The sequence below is a fragment of the Gadus morhua genome, chromosome 3, assembly GCF_902167405.1.
Source record: "Gadus morhua chromosome 3, gadMor3.0, whole genome shotgun sequence".
NCBI lineage: Eukaryota > Metazoa > Chordata > Actinopteri > Gadiformes > Gadidae > Gadus > Gadus morhua.
The window spans coordinates 1,443,335-1,462,439 of NC_044050.1; the positions used below are offsets into that span (position 1 = coordinate 1,443,335).

Sequence of the window (19,105 nt, forward strand, 5' to 3'; positions counted from 1 at the left end):
GGCGAGCTTCTTGTTAATGGCAACCCGGCGGAGCGCACGCTGCAGTGTGGAAATTCAATAGTTGATATCCCTGTCTACAGTGTGGAGTCACTATCCAGATCGACCCGAGAGGACTTACTCATCAAGGACGAAAGAATCTGTAGGAGCGGAATCTGCTCTGCTCGACGGCCATGTGGTCACAGCCAGTCCCAAAACGCTTCTCATGTCCATGAGAATTGTGATTTGGCCTGCTAGCTGGCCGCCTTCCCGCCAGGCTGTCAGTCTGTGTTGATCCAGTTGCATTAGCTTCCCACTAGTCGTCCTCTGGCGCGGCGCCCCCTCCCCCCCCCCCCCCACCCCCTCCGTTCTCAGCTCCATAGACAGAAATTACTGGTGGTCTGACAGGTGGAGCCCTTTTCCGCCGGTGACAGGTACAGCTTGCCGTTGGCGCAGGCGCACAACTCGTACACAGTCTGTTTGGTGTAGGTGGTCCCGGCCGGCGCGCCCTCCAGGGGGTCCACCGCACTGCCGTGGGGAATGCTGCCCAACCGGATGGTGATGGCATCCAGGAAGATCTGCAGCCGCAGGGGAAGAAAACAAGTTCAAGTCCATCAAGTTGGTTGCCACTTTACTGCCTTTATGGTGGTTGGTATGTTATGAAGAATGTGAGGCTTATCCCTGTACCAAATGGAACGGGCAGAGAAGACAGGGTGAACATTGAACCCAGTGAAAAGAGCTGTGTGGCTAGGGGGGGAGGAAACACCTGCTGTGTTACAACCTTTCATGGTGGTTCTGAGTGAATGAAAGGAAGGAAAGATCAAGAACCAGAAAAAGATTGGATGAGGAAAATGTTAATGGAAGGATGTTCAGTGTAGTAACTAACCCTGCTCAAGTGTAGAATTCAATAAGGTTATAGGGCTTTGAATGGAAAATAAAGGAAGATTGAACAGGGGCCCACCAATGCCCACAGTTAAGTATTTATTTATTTCTTCATTGTTTTGATTCCTTGAATGTTCATCAGCTTGTAGGTATGCTATGTTTGATAATAAGGTAAAAAGGTAGTTTCAAGAGATACAGAGATCAAACCACCAAAAGGGGCTCACTCTGCGTCTATCAGGACATGAGGACAAAAGCCTTTCTATTTTTGAGTCTATCATGAGATATTAGGGCAGGAAGAGCCTTTCTATTAATGAGTCTATCAGGACTAATGAGAACAGGACGTTTTTTTCTATTTCTCGATCTATCAGGAGTCCGGACTTAAGTGGACAGGAAGAGTCTTTATATTTCTGGGTCTGTAAGGGCATGTGAAGACAGGGAGAGCCTTTCTATATCTTACTTTCTTTCATTGAGCAAATACTTTAATGAAGGGGAGAGAAAGGGAAGAAGAAAGATTGGGAGTAGTGAAAGAGGGAAGGCGTTTGGGAAAATAGAAAAGAAGAGAGATGGGGTGTAGGCATTTGAGAGGGCGACCTGACAATGAAATGAAATGGATGGTTCTAAACAGCCAAAGAAAGAACCACAACGGGCATTGGCAGACTATTATGCTGCACATCCGTTTTCCCTGAACTGTTGTCAGAGTTATGTCAGATGAGTCTTCCAAGGACTCTAAATGATTTCCGATGCGTGGAGACCCTGAGGAGAGGAAAGGAGGAGAGCGGCTGCCAGTATTGAGTGATGCTGGAGGGGGGAGGATTGGACAGGCTCACCAGGACTTCTGTCAGGCTCAGTAAAGTCCCGTCCTCAATGCCCTGATGGAAAGATTGCATGACTATCAACAATCAACGTACGTGTAATGTTACGAGATGGACAGCAAGTACCAGGGTAGAATGGGCAGGACTACCCAGTCTAGAAAAGCCCATGAAAGGCTATTAAATTAAAGATAAAGCAGTAGTTCATTCACCAACATCTCACAGTGTTGTGATTTCTTGCTGTGTGACCAGTGGGTGGCGACTGAACGCAAACCACAATCCATGAGCCCAGCTGAGCATGGGACGGCCAAGACCGAGGGCCCTGTGTGGCCCGGCTCTGCAAATCTGACCCTGGGGGTTCCAGAACCTGTTGCTCCTGAGGAACACCTGGTGCGTCAGAGGAGGGAGGGAGGAGATGGAGTAAGCACCATGAGGAGATGACGGCGATGGAAGGAATGATGGGTTGAAAGAGAAAGATGAAAGAAAGTGCGAGCGAGGGAGGGAAGGGGGTGATGGCAAATAGATTAAATAATGAGGAAGAAGGGATGAAGGCCAGTCTGATCCAATCCAGAATTCAGACAGATATGCCACAGTGGGAATCCAATTAGCGTACCTAATGGGTCCACGTTGGCTGACATTGCATACTTCCAAATACCGAGAAACATACACACACAAACGCACACACACACACAAACACTCGCGCGTCTCTGAGCACACACACATTGGCACATTACCAAACTAGTGCTTTCATCATAGAAAAAGCACAAAGTGATGCAAGACACAGCGGCAGACTGAACAATGCACAGGTAAATGAACCCCCATCGCAGAAAACTACGAGAGAGAGTTTGAAAGTGTGAGAGTGAGTATAATAGTGTGGGAGGGAGAGAGAGAATATGATAGTGAGGGAGAGAGAGAGAGAGAGAGTATGATAGTGTCAGAGGGTATGATAGTGTCAGAGAGAGAGAGTATGATAGCGAGAGAGAGAAAGAGTAAGATTGTGTGGGAGAGAGAGTATGAAAGTGTGGGAGAGAGAGAATATGCTACTGTGGTAGAGAGAGAATGATAGGGAGAGAGAGAGAGTATGATAGTGTGGGAGCAAGAGAGAATGCTAGTGAGAGAGAGATAGAGAGAGAGTATGACAGTGAGAATCAGAGATAGTAGGATAGTGTGAGAGAGACTAAGATTGTGTGGGAGAGTATGATAGTGTGGGAGAGAGAGAGTATGATAGCGTGGGAGAGAGAATGATAGTGAGGGAGAGAGAGTATGATAGAGAGAGAGAGAGAGATTTTCTATTGATTTTTATTTTATAAATTACTTTATTGTTACATTTCTTAATTTACAATGGTCTTTTTCTTTTTAAGCGAAATTAGCTTTTCCAAAACATCTCACCATCAACGAAAGAAAACAAAACACCATCATCCCAAATGTTTTTTACAAGAATCCAGATCTTTCATCTGTTCATAATACTTAAATTCTAGTAAAATCCTTGCTTTTACCAAACCCTTGAAAGTTGCAACACACTCTTTAGCTTGACCACTTTTTATTTTCTGCTTCCTACGATAGTAGATTGCAAGTTTTGCTTGCCCAAACAAGAAATTAATCAATCTCCCATCCTCAAGTAGTTTATGTTCCTCTTCTGATACAGCATTCCTAAGGCTTGCAAGAAGTTGTTCCGGGATGAAAACGAGTGGATCTCCAGCTTGGCAGCCAGTGCCATTGTGTCAGCTATATTCCCTCCAGTCAGTTGTACAAAGGTTTTCACTGTCACCACACCACATCTGATTAGAGATCCAGGTTGCCAGGGAATCTCCAGCTGTGCTCCTTTTAGAATTGGCTCCCTTAGAATTTGTCTGGTACATACCGAAAGACATCATTAAAAGCAAATACTATCAAAGGAAATGTATGGACGTTGTGATATTTACTTCCAAAATAAAAGCCCAACTAATTGACAAATGTAAGTTTATACCAATAGTTTATTGGAGATTTAAAATGAAATGCCCTGTTATCCCAGACTCATTCCACGACAGGGTCATAGTTCACGACCCCATAGTGTCACCCAAAAAGTTTCAGGATATTCTGATGTGTAATTTCAAATTAAAAGCCCACTAGAAATTGAAATATGAGACTTATTACATATGAATTTGGATAATTTTTTAAATGAAACACCCTGTTATTCCAGACTCATTCCACTTGAGGGCATAGTTCACGACCCCATAGTGTCTCCCAAACAGTTTTAGGATTTTCTGATGTTTAGTTTCAAATTAAAAGCCCACTAGATATTGAAATATGAGACATATTACATATTATTTTGGATTACATTTAAAAGGAAACGCCCTGTTATTCCACACTCATTCCACTTGAGGATCATAGTTCACAACCCCATAGTGTCTCCCAAACAGTTTCAGGACATTCTGATGTGTAGTTTCAAATTAAAAGCCCACTAGATATTGAAATATGAGACATATTAGATATTATTTTGGATTAAATTTAAAAGGAACCGCCCTGTTATTCCAGACTCATTCCACTTCAGGGTCACAGGTTACGACCCCGAAGTTTCAGGATATTCTGAAATGTAGTTTCAAATTAAAAGCCCACTAGATATTGAAATATGAGACATTAGATATGATTTAGATATGAATTTGGATTAAATTTAAAAGGAAACGCCCTGTTATTCCAGACTCATTCCACATCAGGGTCATAGTTAAAGACCCCATGGTGTCACCCAAGAAGTTTCAGGATATTCTGATGTGTAATTTCAAATTAAAAGCCCACTAGAAATTGAAATATGAGACTTATTACATATGAATTTGGATTAAATTTAAAATGAAACGCCCTGTTATTCCAGACTCATTCCACTTCAGGAACACAGTTTAAGACCCCATAGTGTCACCCAAGAAGTTTCAGGATATTCTGAAATGTAGTTTCAAATTAAAACCCCACTAGATATTGAAATATGAGACATTTGATATGATTTAGATATGTATTTGGATATCTTTTTAATCTACAATATATAAAAGGATACGTTTGTTTGATAATAGAATATTTACATTTATGAATGCTAATAGCCTTATGATGATACACCTACTTTTTGGAGGTAAACCGGGAAGCTGAAGAGGGATGGAATAACACCATCACGTAGTCTGACAATCTGACCTGTCGTGTCAAAATCAGCCTGCTTAAAATGTTGACTGCAGACAATTGAACAATCACTTGCAGTGAATCCTTCTCTCCTCAAAGCCACTTCCCACTTCTTCCTCACATCTTTGTCTTTGGGAAACCTTCAAAAGTGTCAGATGTAATCTAGGTCAATGCTTATGGAATATGATTTATCAATTCTCAGTTCATAGCCAGGTGAACACATAGCCTAATTCAACAGTAATTCCAAGATTACCCCATTCCAGGTGTCAGGTAAGTGTGGCAGGGCCTTTTCCTGTTTATCACACATTTTGTCCTACACATTTCACGAAGGTGGGCTGCACAAAAATGGGTTGGAAAGCTAGACTAGCTATACTGTATAGCCACTGTCCATCTGATTGTCTACTTAGTTAATATTACCCCCCCTACACAATCTGGACTGTGGTCCTAACTTTTAGCCCTGTTGGCTTTTACAATCTTTATCGTCATCATTTATATATTCAAGTATGTCATTTTTTAATTTCATTGACAAGGATGACTAGGATTCCTATACTTGCAAGACCATATTATTATTCCACTGTGATCCTACAAAGAGAAAAGCATTAAAATATTTAAGAAACGTGAACATCAATTTAGCCCACGTGCTGGAGGAATAGGGCCAAAAGCAAAAATGGGAAATCAAACAGGAATAACTATTCTAAATACATAGAAAATGTTGCACATCAGAAATATTTACATGGAGACAGGTTTAAAAAATCTACACACCAGAATGTCCTGAAACTTCTCGGGTGACACTATGGGGTCATGAACTATGACCCTGAAGTGGAATGAGTGTGGAATAACAGGGCGTTTCCCTTTAAATTTAATCCAAAATCATATCTAATATGTCTCATATTTCCATATCTAGTGGGCTTTTAGATTGAAACTACACATCAGAATATCCTGAAACTTATTGGGACACTATGGGGTCGTAACCTGTGACCCTGAAGTGAAATGACTCTGGAATAACAGGGCGATTCCTTTTAAATTGAAACCAAAATAATATGTAATAAGTCTCATATTTCAATATCTAGTGGGCTTTTAATTTGAAAATACACATCAGAATATCCTGAAACTTCTTGGGTGAAACTATGGGATCGTAAACTGTGACCCTGAAGTGGAATGAGTCTGGAATAACAGGGAGTTTCCTTTTAAATTGAAACCAAAAAAATATGTAATAAGTCTCATATTTCAATATCTAGTGGGCTTTTAATTTGAAACTACACATCAGAATATCCTGAAACTTCGTGGGTATCACTATGGGTTGTGAACTATGACCCTGACGTGGAATGAGTCTGGAATAACAGGGCGTTTCCTTTTAAATTTAATCCAAATTCATATCTAAATCATATCCAATGTCTCATATTTCAATATCTAGTGGGCTTTTAATTTGAAAATACACATCAGAATATGCTGAAACTTCTTGGGTGACACTATGGGATCGTAAACTGTGACCCTGAAGTGGAATGAGTCTGGAATAACAGGGAGTTTCCTTTTAAATTGAAACCAAAAAAATATGTAATAAGTCTCATATTTCAATATCTAGTGGGCTTTTAATTTGAAACTACACATCAGAATATCCTGAAACTTCGTGGGTATCACTATGGGTTGTGAACTATGACCCTGACGTGGAATGAGTCTGGAATAACAGGGCGTTTCCTTTTAAATTTAATCCAAATTCATATCTAAATCATATCCAATGTCTCATATTTCAATATCTAGTGGGCTTTTAATTTGAAAATACACATCAGAATATCCTGAAACTTCTTGGGTGACACTATGGGATCGTAAACTGTGACCCTGAAGTGGAATGAGTCTGGAATAACAGGGAGTTTCCTTTTAAATTGAAACCAAAAAAATATGTAATAGGTCTCATATTTCAATATCTAGTGGGCTTTTAATTTGAAACTACACATCAGAATATCCTGAAACTTCGTGGGTATCACTATGGGTTGTGAACTATGACCCTGACATGGAATGAGTCTGGAATAACAGGGCGTTTCCTTTTAAATTTAATCCAAATTCATATCTAAATCATATCCAATGTCTCATATTTCAATATCTAGTGGGCTTTTAATTTGAAACTACACATCAGATTACCCTGAAACTTCTTAGGTGACCCTATGGGGTTTTGAACTATAACTCTGCAGTGAAATGAGCCTGGAATAACAGGGCATTTTCTTTTAAATCGAATCCAAAATTCTATTTAACATGTCTCATATTTGGTGGGTTTTTATTTTGAAACAACACATCAGAATGTCCTGAAACGTATTGGGTGACCCTATGGGGTCTTGAACTATCGCCCTGAAGTGAAATTGAAACTACACATCAGAATATCCTGAAACTTATTTGGACACTATGGGGTCGTAACCTGTGACCCTGAAGTGGAATGACTCTGGAATAACAGGGCGATTCCTTTTAAATTGAAACCAAAATAATATGTAATAAGTCTCATATTTCAATATCTAGTGGGCTTTTAATTTGAAAATACACATCAGAATATCCTGAAACTTCTTGGGTGAAACTATGGGATCGTAAACTGTGACCCTGACGTTGAATGAGTCTGGAATAACAGGGCGTTTCCTTTTAAATTTAATCCAAATTCATGTCTAAATCATATCCAATGTCTCATATTTCAATATCTAGTGGGCTTTTAATTTGAAACTACACATCAGAATACCCTGAAACTTCTTAGGTGACCCTATGGGGTTTTGAACTATAACTCTGCAGTGAAATGAGCCTGGAATAACAGGGCATTTTCTTTTAAATCGAATCCAAAATTCTATTTAACATGTCTCATATTTGGTGGGTTTTTATTACCCTGAAACTTCTTAGGTGACCCTATGGGGTTTTGAACTATAACTCTGCAGTGAAATGAGCCTGGAATAACAGGGCATTTTCTTTTAAATCGAATCCAAAATTCTATTTAACATGTCTCATATTTGGTGGGTTTTTATTTTGAAACAACACATCAGAATGTCCTGAAACGTATTGGGTGACCCTATGGGGTCTTGAACTATCGCCCTGAAGTGAAATGAGCCTGGAATATCAGGGCATTTTCTTTTAAATCGAATCCAAAATCATATGTAATATGTCTCATATTGGAATGTTTGGTGGGCTTTTATTTTGAAACTCCACATCAGAATCTTCTGAAACTTATTGGGTGACCCTATGGGGTTTTCAACTATAGCTCTGAAGTGAAATGAGCCTGGAATAACAGGGCATTTTCTTTTCAATTGAATCCAAAATCATATGTAATGTGTCTCATATTTGGTGGGCTTTTATTTTGAAACTATACATCAGAATGTCCTGAAACTTCTTGGGTGACCCTATGGCGTCTTGAATTATGGCCCTGAAGTGAAATGAGCCTGGAATAACAGGGCATTTTCTTTTAAATTGAATCCAAAATCATATGTAATATGTCTCATAGTGGAATTTCTGGTGGGCTTTTATTTTGAAACTCCACATCAGAATGTTCTGAAACTTCTTGGGTGACCCTATGGGGTCGTGAACTATAACCCTGAATTCAAATGAGCATGGAATAATAGGGCATTTTCTTTTAAATCGAATCCAAAATCATATGTAATATGGCTCATATTGGAATGTTTGGTGGGCTTTTATTTTTAAAAAAAATATATCACAACGGCCGTACACTTCCTTTGATAGTATTTGCTTTTATTGACTTTCTTTTTGTATGGCCCCGACGAATGCTTTTATTTTAAACTTGCTTAAATGTGGTCGATAGGGTTTACATGTTTTAATGTGGTCGATAGTGTTTAAATGTGGTCGATAGTGTTTGAATGTGGTCGATAGTGTTTGAATGTGGTCGATAGTGTTTAAATGTGGTCGATAGTGTTTAAATGTGGTCGATAGTGTTTGAATGTGGTCAATAGTGTTTAATTATGGTCGATAGTGTTTAAATGTGGTCGATAGTGTTTGAATGTCGTCGATAGTGTTTAAATGTGGTCGATAGTGTTTAAATGTGGTCGATAGTGTTTGAATATGGTCGATAGGGTTTAAATGTGGTCGATAGGGTTTAAATGTGGTCGATAGGGTTTAAATGTGGTCGATAGGGTTTAAATGTGGTCGATAGGGTTTACATGTGGTCCATAGTAGTGTTAAATGTTCTTTTCCCTCTCTCTCCACCTCATCCCTCACTCTCCACCTCAAGCTGGTTTGTGGTGAGCGTTCTGGCGCCGATTGGCTGCCGTGCATCACCCAAATGGGTGCTACATACTGGTGGTGGTTAGTGAGGTCCCCCCCCCCCCCCCCCCCCCCCTTCAATGTAGGCGTCTTTGAGTGTCTAGAAAAGCGCTAAATAAATAAATTCAATGAATTATTAAACTAGTTCTGAGACGCTATTACCGTAATGGCTAGTATAAACAGGTACAGCAAAAAACTGGGTCGGCTGGCTTGACTGCCGATCTCGATGGGTCGGCTGGCTTGACCGCAGTAAAACCTACTGGTAACATAAAACATGATTCAAAAAACGGGATGTGATGTCAATAACAACTAGAACTGCAAGCAGTTATGCAGGGGTCCAAGAAGTGTGCATTTCGCCGGCACAACGCGACAAGAAATGTGCATTTCGCCGGCACAACGCAAAGCATGTGTTCAAAACGCTACCCTGAACCTGTGGATACAAAGGATTTGACTGTGGTAGGAGTAGCGAGAAGTCAGTGTAGCGTTTTCGCGCCAAAATTTTGTAGAAGATATACAATTTCCTCGTTTATGGCGCCCCCTAATGACGAAATTTTCCGAAATTTTTATCGTACGACATTAAGGTTAGCACCAACATGTGTGTAAAACTTGGAGTCGGTCCGATGTGTAATTTTGAATTTTTTGGGATTTTGGATTTTCCACGTCTAATTTAGCTAATAAACCAATATTCAAAACGCTACCGTTTCGTCGTCGAAGGTCGGATCAAAAAAGTAATGCAGGAATTCTTTTCATGTAGGTCTGAAGATGCCGTGTGCAAAGTTTTGTGTCAATTGGTCGAGAAATGTGGGAGGAGTAGCGAAAAAACAGTTTAGCGCTTTTCGCGATTTAGCGAAAAATATTTATGGACGCAAATGGGCGTGGCCTATGCCAAAAGATGCAGCAGACTCCAGTGCATCTGTGTGTACAAGTTTTTGGACTCTGGAAGGTTCGGTGTGGGAGTTATAGCCCTAAACGTGTTTTCCTGGGAATAGCGCCACCTAGTGACCGGCGTGTCTGGATTTTGTCGTCTGCGTAGTCCGAAGAGACCTGGATCTAGTCATGCAATTGGCGTGTCGGCACCATTTACGGTTTGGGCTGTGGGCACAGTTTCAGGGGGGTAAGTATAATAATAGGAATAATAATCCTTACAAAAACAATAGGGATCCAACCTGTTGGCTTGGACCCCTAATAAAAACGGTTAAGCCTCGCTAGTGATGAATAATTATCTCTGCAGTGGGAGCAGGAATATTCTCTTTCAGTACTGTGTTTAGAACGCCACACATCCTCCAGATCATAGCTTTCAACTATACACTTTAAAATTCTCCTTGACTGTAGATGTGGTTCAATGTGATTCCTGTCCAAATCGCTAATGGTGCAGTTAAAATCACCGCCTACTATTAAAAAATCGGTTGAGTTGCAGCCTTCTAAAGTGCTTGACAATTCATCTAAAAACACTAGCCTATCCCTCTGCAAAACTGGTGAGTAAATATTTAAGAACACTATCGTGTTTTTTTCATATTTTGGAGTGACTTTGAGGAGCCGACCCTAACAACTTCCTCATAATCAAAAGAAATTGGTAAAAAATAACTCGAAAAAAAGTATTGCAACTCCCCCAGATGCTGAACTCAAATGGCTAAAAACCACCTGCCCACCCCATTCTCTCTGCCATTCGACCTCAATGTCCTTGCTCCTGTGTGTTTCTTGGGTAAAAGCAATGGCAATTTGTTTTGTTTTCAGGACTTCATACAGCAAATTCCTCTTCTTAACGTCCCTTGCTCCTTTTAGATTTAAAGACGCAATCCTAAATCTACATGTAATCTCATGTTTATGAAAAATGTTGAAAACAAGAGGCAACGTATCAATAGTGTAAGCCTAAGGAAGTGTACGGCCGTTGTGATATTTACTTTAAAAATAAAAGCCCACCAAACATTCCAATATGAGCCATATTACATATGATTTTGGATTCGATTTAAAAGAAAATGCCCTATTATTCCATGCTCATTTGAATTCAGGGTTATAGTTCACGACCCCATAGGGTCACCCAAGAAGTTGCAATGGCAATTTGTTTTGTTTTCAGGACTTCATACAGCAAATTCCTCTTCTTAACGTCCCTTGCTCCTTTTAGATTTAAAGACGCAATCCTAAATCTACATGTAATCTCATGTTTATGAAAAATGTTGAAAACAAGAGGCAACGTATCAATAGTGAAAGCCTATATCCGCTCAACAGATTGTTATTTACTGTTTGGCCATTCATCTTCATAATTTCTTTGCAGCTTTCGCACCAGTTTCCTCAGGCTATATACCTCTTTCTCTACAAGACAGAGGTATATAGCGAGAGAGAGAGAGCGCGAGAGAGAGAGAGAGAGAGAGAGAGAGAGAGAGAGAGAGAGAGAGAGAGAGAGAGAGAGAGAATGCTAGTGAGAGAGAGAGTATGATAGTGGGAGGGAGATAGTATGATAGGCTGTGGGTCATACCATTTTCAGTGCGGGGGTTGTCATCTGTAAGTCATCTGGAAGGCAATTTATTCTAAACGGTTATTTTGTCATATTTCTATCTTCTTTTTATGTTCTCCACCGTCCCCCCCTCCCTCTCATTGAGTGATTGTGTTACCTACGGTGCCATGCCGTAATTCCGACGCCTCATTGTTCCGACGTCTCAATGGTCCGAAATATTTCCCATTAGATCGACATGCCACTATGCTGACGGTTCAATGTTCCGAAAACGGAACCCATTGGTCCGAAGGTCCGTTTGTCCGACTTTTCAAAAAGGAGGCCCATTAGGCCGACGGTTCAATATGCGAATAGTCCGAAACTCAATTCTACATGTGTGATTATGAAATCAAATACTTCACCAAGCCAGACTGTTTCTGTGGGCTTGAAAGGTCACAAGAGGTGAATTTATGAAGTGCACGTTATACAAGGACTAATACTTTTCCCGTACAGAAGTCAAACGGTGAGTGAAAAACAAATACATTTTTTATCTTTAGTAGCTGTGTGTGGGCCTATATGTGTTGCTTACTGTGTTTACAGTGGGCTTTTAGCCTAAATAATTTCGCTGGTATTGATTTAGTCAAACTTATACCTCATACCGTGTACTTAGTCAAGTGTGTGTGTGTGTGTTCGTGCCCGTGTTGAGAATTAGACCTACGCTCTCTGTCCATGGGGCTGAAACACTGTGTCGCAATGAAGTGAAGCGTTGTCACTTTGCTCTCCAATATTCATTGTGAAAGTGATATGTAGGCCTATGTTGTACTTTGGAGAGAAAGTGAGAGAGAGCGAGAGAGAGCGAGAGTGCGAGCGTGGTATAAAACTCTTTATATGTAGGCCTATTTGGCATATTGAACCGTCGGCCTAATGCGCCTCCTTTTTGAAAAGTCGGACAAACTGACCTTCGGACCAATGGGTTCCATTTTCGGAACATTGAACCGTCGGCATAGTGGCATGTCGATCTAATGGGAAATATTTCGGACCATTGAGACGTCGGATCAATGTGTTGTCGGAATTACGGGCAGGCCCCTTACCTACTTTGTTAAAAGATAGATGACATATGCTCCTCCTTCCCAGCCACCTGCTGTAACCACAGCGTCTTATCGTCATCTCTTCAGCTCCTACCCTAACTTCCTTACAAACACTGCCACTGAAATACTATCCCTGGTCACCTCCAAACGTCCAGCTACCTTACGACAATAACCCCTTTTGCTACTCGAACTGACCGTGTCAATTATCCGAATGTACATGGCCTCAGATAATGGCCGGAGCATGGCTTAATCCGCTAGCCTAGGTGGCGCTGTAGCCCTTTCAACAAGTGGTTAGAGAGTCACTTCCGGTTGACCTCTACATCCCAATAACAACAAACACAGTCGGCATTCGAGAAAGAAGTTTTCAGTAGACAGCTGTCGGTTCATTTCGGGTCCATGTCATTTCTCCGACGCTACACTGTCCCTACCTCTCGGCCATATGCGGACTCCTCCGGCGGCGGAGCAGTGGGAGGAGTCCAGCCGGTGGAGTCTGCATACGACCGAGAGGTCGGAACACTGGAGCGTCGGAGAAATGACATGGACCCGAAGTGAACTGACAGCTGTCCCGCATACGGCAACAATCTCTTTCCCCTCCATGTAGCGTTTCTATCTTGACCTCAGAGATTCAAAGCCAAAATTCCTTTCCCCCAATTTCTTCTCCGAAATGGCCGAAATAACCCCCACTCCGAGTCTTTGCTGTGGAAGTACCAGAGAGACGGGGAATCCGACACAGTCTTTAAGATTCATAATATCAGAGCATATCCCCGTCAGTTCGATCGCTGCGCAATGAATGACTAAAGATCGTATACACGTCCGAAGAAAAAAAGCGTTTATTTTGACAGATGTGCCCGAAGTTAATACTTTACAACCTTGTTGATGAACAATGTTTAGGAAAACATGTACTTTTAATTCAGCCTTGGGTGAAATTTAAGCGTAGTGTGTACTGAATGCATATTGATGATGATACACTTCTTGTAGGGGGTAATGGCATGACACCGGCTTCTCCCATTTTCTGCGTCACCTTTTTAATAAATCACAGTTTTTCTCGTTTTCCGACGGCGACAACCAAGAACATATAAAGAAATAATGTAATATTTATATTTATAAAGAAATAAGAATTGTTTATATGTCTATGGCAACATTAACACGACTACCGTCTCCTTCTACTTCCGGCTCACGTCCCTCGGCCGCAAGATCTCAAGCATGCACAGAACGCGAAATCCGATACGAGATACGATGCAGGTTTACATGCAGGTAGAAACCGGACTATCATCGAGTTATCTAGGTGTTCTTATCCGATGTCGCTTGTCCGTTCATGCACCGAATTCGGTCCGAAGTAGATCAGGTAAAGGTGTTTACATGCATTTTAAAAGTCTGGGTGAGGTCTTGTTCGTTTCTTTATCCGATAATGACTCTGCATGTAAACGCACTGACAGAGAAACGCCAGACTGCTAGAACAGCCCCCCTCTCAGCAGCCTGGAACTCTGGGGTCTGGTGGCCCTCCAGAACCTCCTCCCTGCCATTCTGACCTCTCTGCAGCCTTCCACATGGTGAACCTCCAGACCCTCCTCCCTGTCATTCTGACCTCTCTGCAGCCTTCCACATGGTGAACCTCCAGACCTTCCTCCCTGTCATTCTGACCTCTCTGCAGCCTTCCACATGATGAACCTCCAGACCCTCCTCCCTGTCATTCTGACCTCTAACCAGCCTTCCACATGGTGAACCTCCAGACCCTCCTCCCTGTCATTCTGATCTCCAAGCAGCCTTCCACACGGTGAACCTCCAGACCCTCCTCCCTGTCATTCTGATCTCCAAGCAGCCTTCCACACGGTGAACCTCCAGACCCTCCTCCCTGTCATTCTGACCTCTAAGCAGCCTTCCACATGGTGAACCTCCAGACCCTCCTCCCTGTCATTCTGACTTCTCGTTAGCCTTCCACACGGTGGACCTCCAGATCCTCCTCTCCACCCTCCAAGAACTGGGAATCTCAGGCTCTGCACTCGCTCAGTTCACAATTCCACACATCTGGCATGTCCCATCCTAGATCTCTCCTTCAATATCCACAACTCTGTGGTGCCTGTGACTCGGTTGACCAGGAATCTGGGGCTGACTCTGGATGACCTGCTGTCCTTCGCTGCCAACAGTGCCGTGATCAGCCACTCCTGCAGATTCATTCTGTAAAACATCAGGAAGACGCATCAGTACCTCTTCCAGAAGGTCACCAAGCTTTCGGTCTAGGCTCTTGTCATCTTGTGTCTAAACTACTGCCCCTCCTTCCTGGCTGGTCCAGCTGCATGTGCCATCAATCCTCTGAGGCTAACCCAGAATTCAGCAGTCTAGCTTCAGATTCTCCCACACTACACCACTCCTCTGCACCCTGCACTAGCTACAGCTAGCCGCACCATTCCCATTAAAGTCCCTTTTGCTTGTTTTACATTTTGCGACTAATCCAGCGCATCCTACATCCAGCATTTGGTCAAATAAATGTGTCGTTCTGCAATCATCACATTGAGCATAACCAGAGTCGTCCACAAGTCAAACCTATTTTTAAAGCTAGCAGGCTAGTCAGACTAGACTGGGTTTTCCAAATATGACACCAAATATGTAAGATAGGCGAACATAGAGGTTATGGTTAGTTAATTTCAGAGCCACTGCGTCAATCTAAAAACTTGAAACGTTGCTTTAGAGTTTGAGAAAAGTATTTTCCACTAATTCCATGAAGGTATTAACATACAATACAAACTTTGAAACATTAGCAATGCAATCCAACCCCTTTTAGGATAAGAATAACTCAACGTAAATCGTGTGACAATGACAAAAAAATATTTTGTTGATAAATATTTTTGAAAAAATAGGGAGTGATACCACTTACTCATTGTTAATCCTGTGATTATGAATGCTCAAAGCCTATGTAAGAAATAAAAATGGCAGCCCTGAGAAAGTCCTTCCTCTGCTTACGAACCAAACAAAGAGTGGGCTGGAAGGAGTGAAGCACCACGGAGGAAGTGGCCCGATGGGGAGCTGAGGAGGAAGGGAAGTGGTAGCTAACCCACCAGGCTCTCGCTAGGCACCGGGGGGAAAGCCCTGGCAATGTCAGCCAGAGTGATGCTAAGCTAGCACATAGTACTTTAGCACATAGCACTTTAGCACATAGCACTCTAACCATAAGTTATAGTGCAATAAACACTTGCACTTTATCCCCATACTGTAGATTTCTATGCTATACAGCAAGGTTCAATTTAAGTCTATCAAGACAAACCAACATTTTAACATCGAGAACATGGAGAAGTTCTCGGTGTTAAAATGTTGGTTTGTCTGGTTGTGTTTGTGTCTGTGGTTGTGTTTTTGTTCTGTTGTACTCTGTGTAGGATAAGAAAGCAATGATGCACTATGCCCAAGACAAATTTCCCCACGGGGACAATAAAGTTCAATCTTGACCTTGACCTTGAAGCCGCCCCAGGTGTGTTTCGCCACCAGTGAATCCCAGCTGTCCCCCGGGCTCGGAGGGCATTATAACAGTGGCGAGCAGTCCATAGAAGCTGTGAATGCAGCGCAGGTACATGTTCATATTGAACGACTACCACATTTTTATTGAAACAAATTTTCAACATTATTTTATTTTCATATCTTTTGAGACAATATAAATAATTAGATATGTTGTTCTTTCTCATCCAATTGTTTCATTTAAGATCAACCACGAGCACGGCCTATGTGGCTCAAGGGTGTAATGCTGCCTGAGTACTGCTGCTGTTAAGCATGTCCACCATGGGCTCTGTGTCCTCCCCCTGGTTGGGGGCCCCCAGCAGAACATGTTAGTCTTGTTGCAGAGTGAGACACTTCCCAAATGGGATTCACCTCTAAATGCTCTGACCCTGGCCTGGCGTTGTGCTTCATTTGTGGGGAGAAATAAGCCAACAGTTGCATGAAGCATAGGCCCATGTTTCTCGCTAAATTCCTCGGGAAAACCGGCTAAATCAGATTTCCCAGAAGGATAATAACATGGCAACAACCTCTGAGGACTCATTACTCAATCAAGCTACAAAGACAATCATCCATCTAAAAAATGAAATTCAAAAACTCACTGACACTCTGAAAAAAACTCACTGACACGAGAAAGAGAAGCCCTCCTGTCCGGCCTCATGGATGTAGCTGCCAGGCAATCCAAGCGGCTGGCATCCTTCACTGCTAGTATGCAGGACACGGTACACTGGGATCCCGCCAACTATTCTCAGTCCTGTTCCACACCGCACATACGTGGGCATCCAAGGAAATTAGCGGAGGCTAGTGAGGCATCACCACCTAGCCTGGAAACCTTAAACCGCTTTGCACCGCTACCTATTGATGATCCTCCGGCGCCGTCCTCTTCCCGGGCTGTTGGCTCTACGGATGGTGACCTTTCCGGCCTGGCCCTCCATCGGTCGAGTGCAGATCCGCGGACGTCGGCTCCTCCACTGGCCTCAACTCACCACCAGGCTGACGACGCCTCGCCTCCATCAACTCAGCCGGACAAATCGAGGGCCGTTGCAACGATGAATGCCCCACCACTGCCCACCCTGGATCGAGCGACTTCAAAGTCCGCTACACAGCAAGTGAAACCACCATCCGGCTTCCGACCCTCGCTGCAACTCACGGCTGGAAAAGCTGACACCTGTCGAGGTGCCAGTGTGAACCCCTTTTCCACTGGGTCTGCAGCAAATCGGTCATCCTCTCGTCGGTCGCTCCTGAAGGAGGCCGTCAGGCGCTCGCAAGCTCTCTCTACATCAGATGCCGCTGAACATATCACCAGCCAGCCAGACAGAGACCCCAGCCGGGGTCCTCCTAAATCGGGATCAACTGGTGTCTGGTGTGGGGAGTCCTCCACCCAGCAGCTGGCCGTGCCTTCTCTGTCGGGTGCCTCGTCGGATGGGGGCAGTGGGCTCTCTTCTTCAGGTGAGGGCTCTCAGCCGACACCACTGTTTCCTCCAACTACCCTCATAATCGGCGACTCTATTACCAGGCATCTGCGCTTTGTGAACGTTATCACACGTTGTTTGCCAGGCGCCTTAGTAACTGATGTCCTGGTTAAGCTCCTGGAAATGCTGCCTTCTCTTCCATCTTCAATCACTAGGATTATTGTCCATGTCGGGTCTAATGACTCTGCCCGTTGTAAATCAGAGCCCATGAAAAATGATTTTAATACTCTCATTAGCTTCCTTAAGCAGTGTGGCAAAACTGTTTTTATATCTGGGCCAATTCCTATACTAGGACACGGCGACGAACGTTTTAGTAGACTTTTAAGCTTAAACACTTGGCTGCGGGCCACTTGCTGGGGAAACAACGTGGGATTTATTGACAATTTCGATGCATTTTGGAATAGAGAGTCACTCTACTCGTGGGATGGTCTGCATCTGAGCGCAAAGGGCTCACGCGTATTAGCGGCAAACTGTCGCTACACAGCGACACACCATCACCATGTCCGTCTCCGAAAATGACTACCTAGGCTCCGTCGGTCACCCAGCCATTTCCGCAGTCTGCGACCCCACCGCAGCATGCAGCCACCGCAGCCTGCAGCCTCCACCGCCCCCTACTGTCCCAAACCTTTGCCGCTAGCGCCTCACACCGTTTTCGCTCAGAGACACGTTCCCTTATCGTCGAACATCCCCGTGATGATCGGACACAGAAGGACTATGACGCGCACAGCTCGCAAAGTGAATCTCACAAACCTGCTCTCCACATCACTTCAGCTGCAAAATAACTCACAAGAGTCGGCCCCGGCTCGCACTGTGAAGCTAGCTCTCTTGAATGTTAGATCACTTGCAAATAAGTCATTTCTGATAAATGATCTCATCTCCACACATGACCTTGATTTCCTGCTATTAACTGAAACATGGTTAAATGAAGCAAATAGTGCTGTCACCCTCATTGAGTCCGCTCCTCCTAACTACGATTTTCTGTCGTCTTTTAGAGAATCAAAAAAGGGGGGAGGTTTAGCCACAATATTCAAAACTTTGTTTCAATGTAAACAGTTATGTCATGGTAAATTTTCATCATTTGAGTATATGTGTGTCCTAATTAAGGGTTCCCCTCGGATTCTTACGGTGACAATCTATAGACCCCCCAAACAGTCTGAAAGAGCTTTTATAGATGAATTTAGTGATCTCCTGTCAATCATATGTGTTGAATTTGACTGTCTAATCATCTCAGGAGATTTCAATTTGCATATGGACAAATCAGACAACATATACACCAAAGATTTCCTTGCTCTATTGGATACTTTCAGTCTTACCCAGCATGTCCAAGGCCCCACACACTCCCATGGTCACACTCTTGACCTTATCATCACTAAGGGTCTCAATGTCTCAGTGACAATCAAAGATTTAGCCCTATCTGACCATTTCTGTTTATTTTCTGATATATCTATGTCCCCCTGTATTCAGAGTAGCTGCATAATGACTGGAAGGAGGATCATAAATGAAAACACAGCAGCTCTCTTTGAACAAGCTCTCATACAAACTCCAGTTTTCCCTACCTCTGGTGATTCTGTGAATGATCTATTGGAACTTTTT

The 19,105-nt window shown here is 42.9% G+C and overlaps 1 protein-coding gene across 1 annotated transcript in view; it reads right to left on the reverse strand.

Moving 5' to 3' along the window:
- Positions 1–332: 332 nt before the first annotated feature.
- The window catches only part of sgcz (sarcoglycan zeta), a 676,366-nt gene continuing 657,593 nt past the window's right edge, over positions 333–19,105 (reverse strand). The window contains exon 8 of the mRNA XM_030350679.1: positions 333–554. Within this exon, the coding sequence (XP_030206539.1) occupies positions 348–554 (207 nt within the window). The 3' untranslated portion in view covers positions 333–347. The remainder of the gene's footprint in view (positions 555–19,105) is intronic.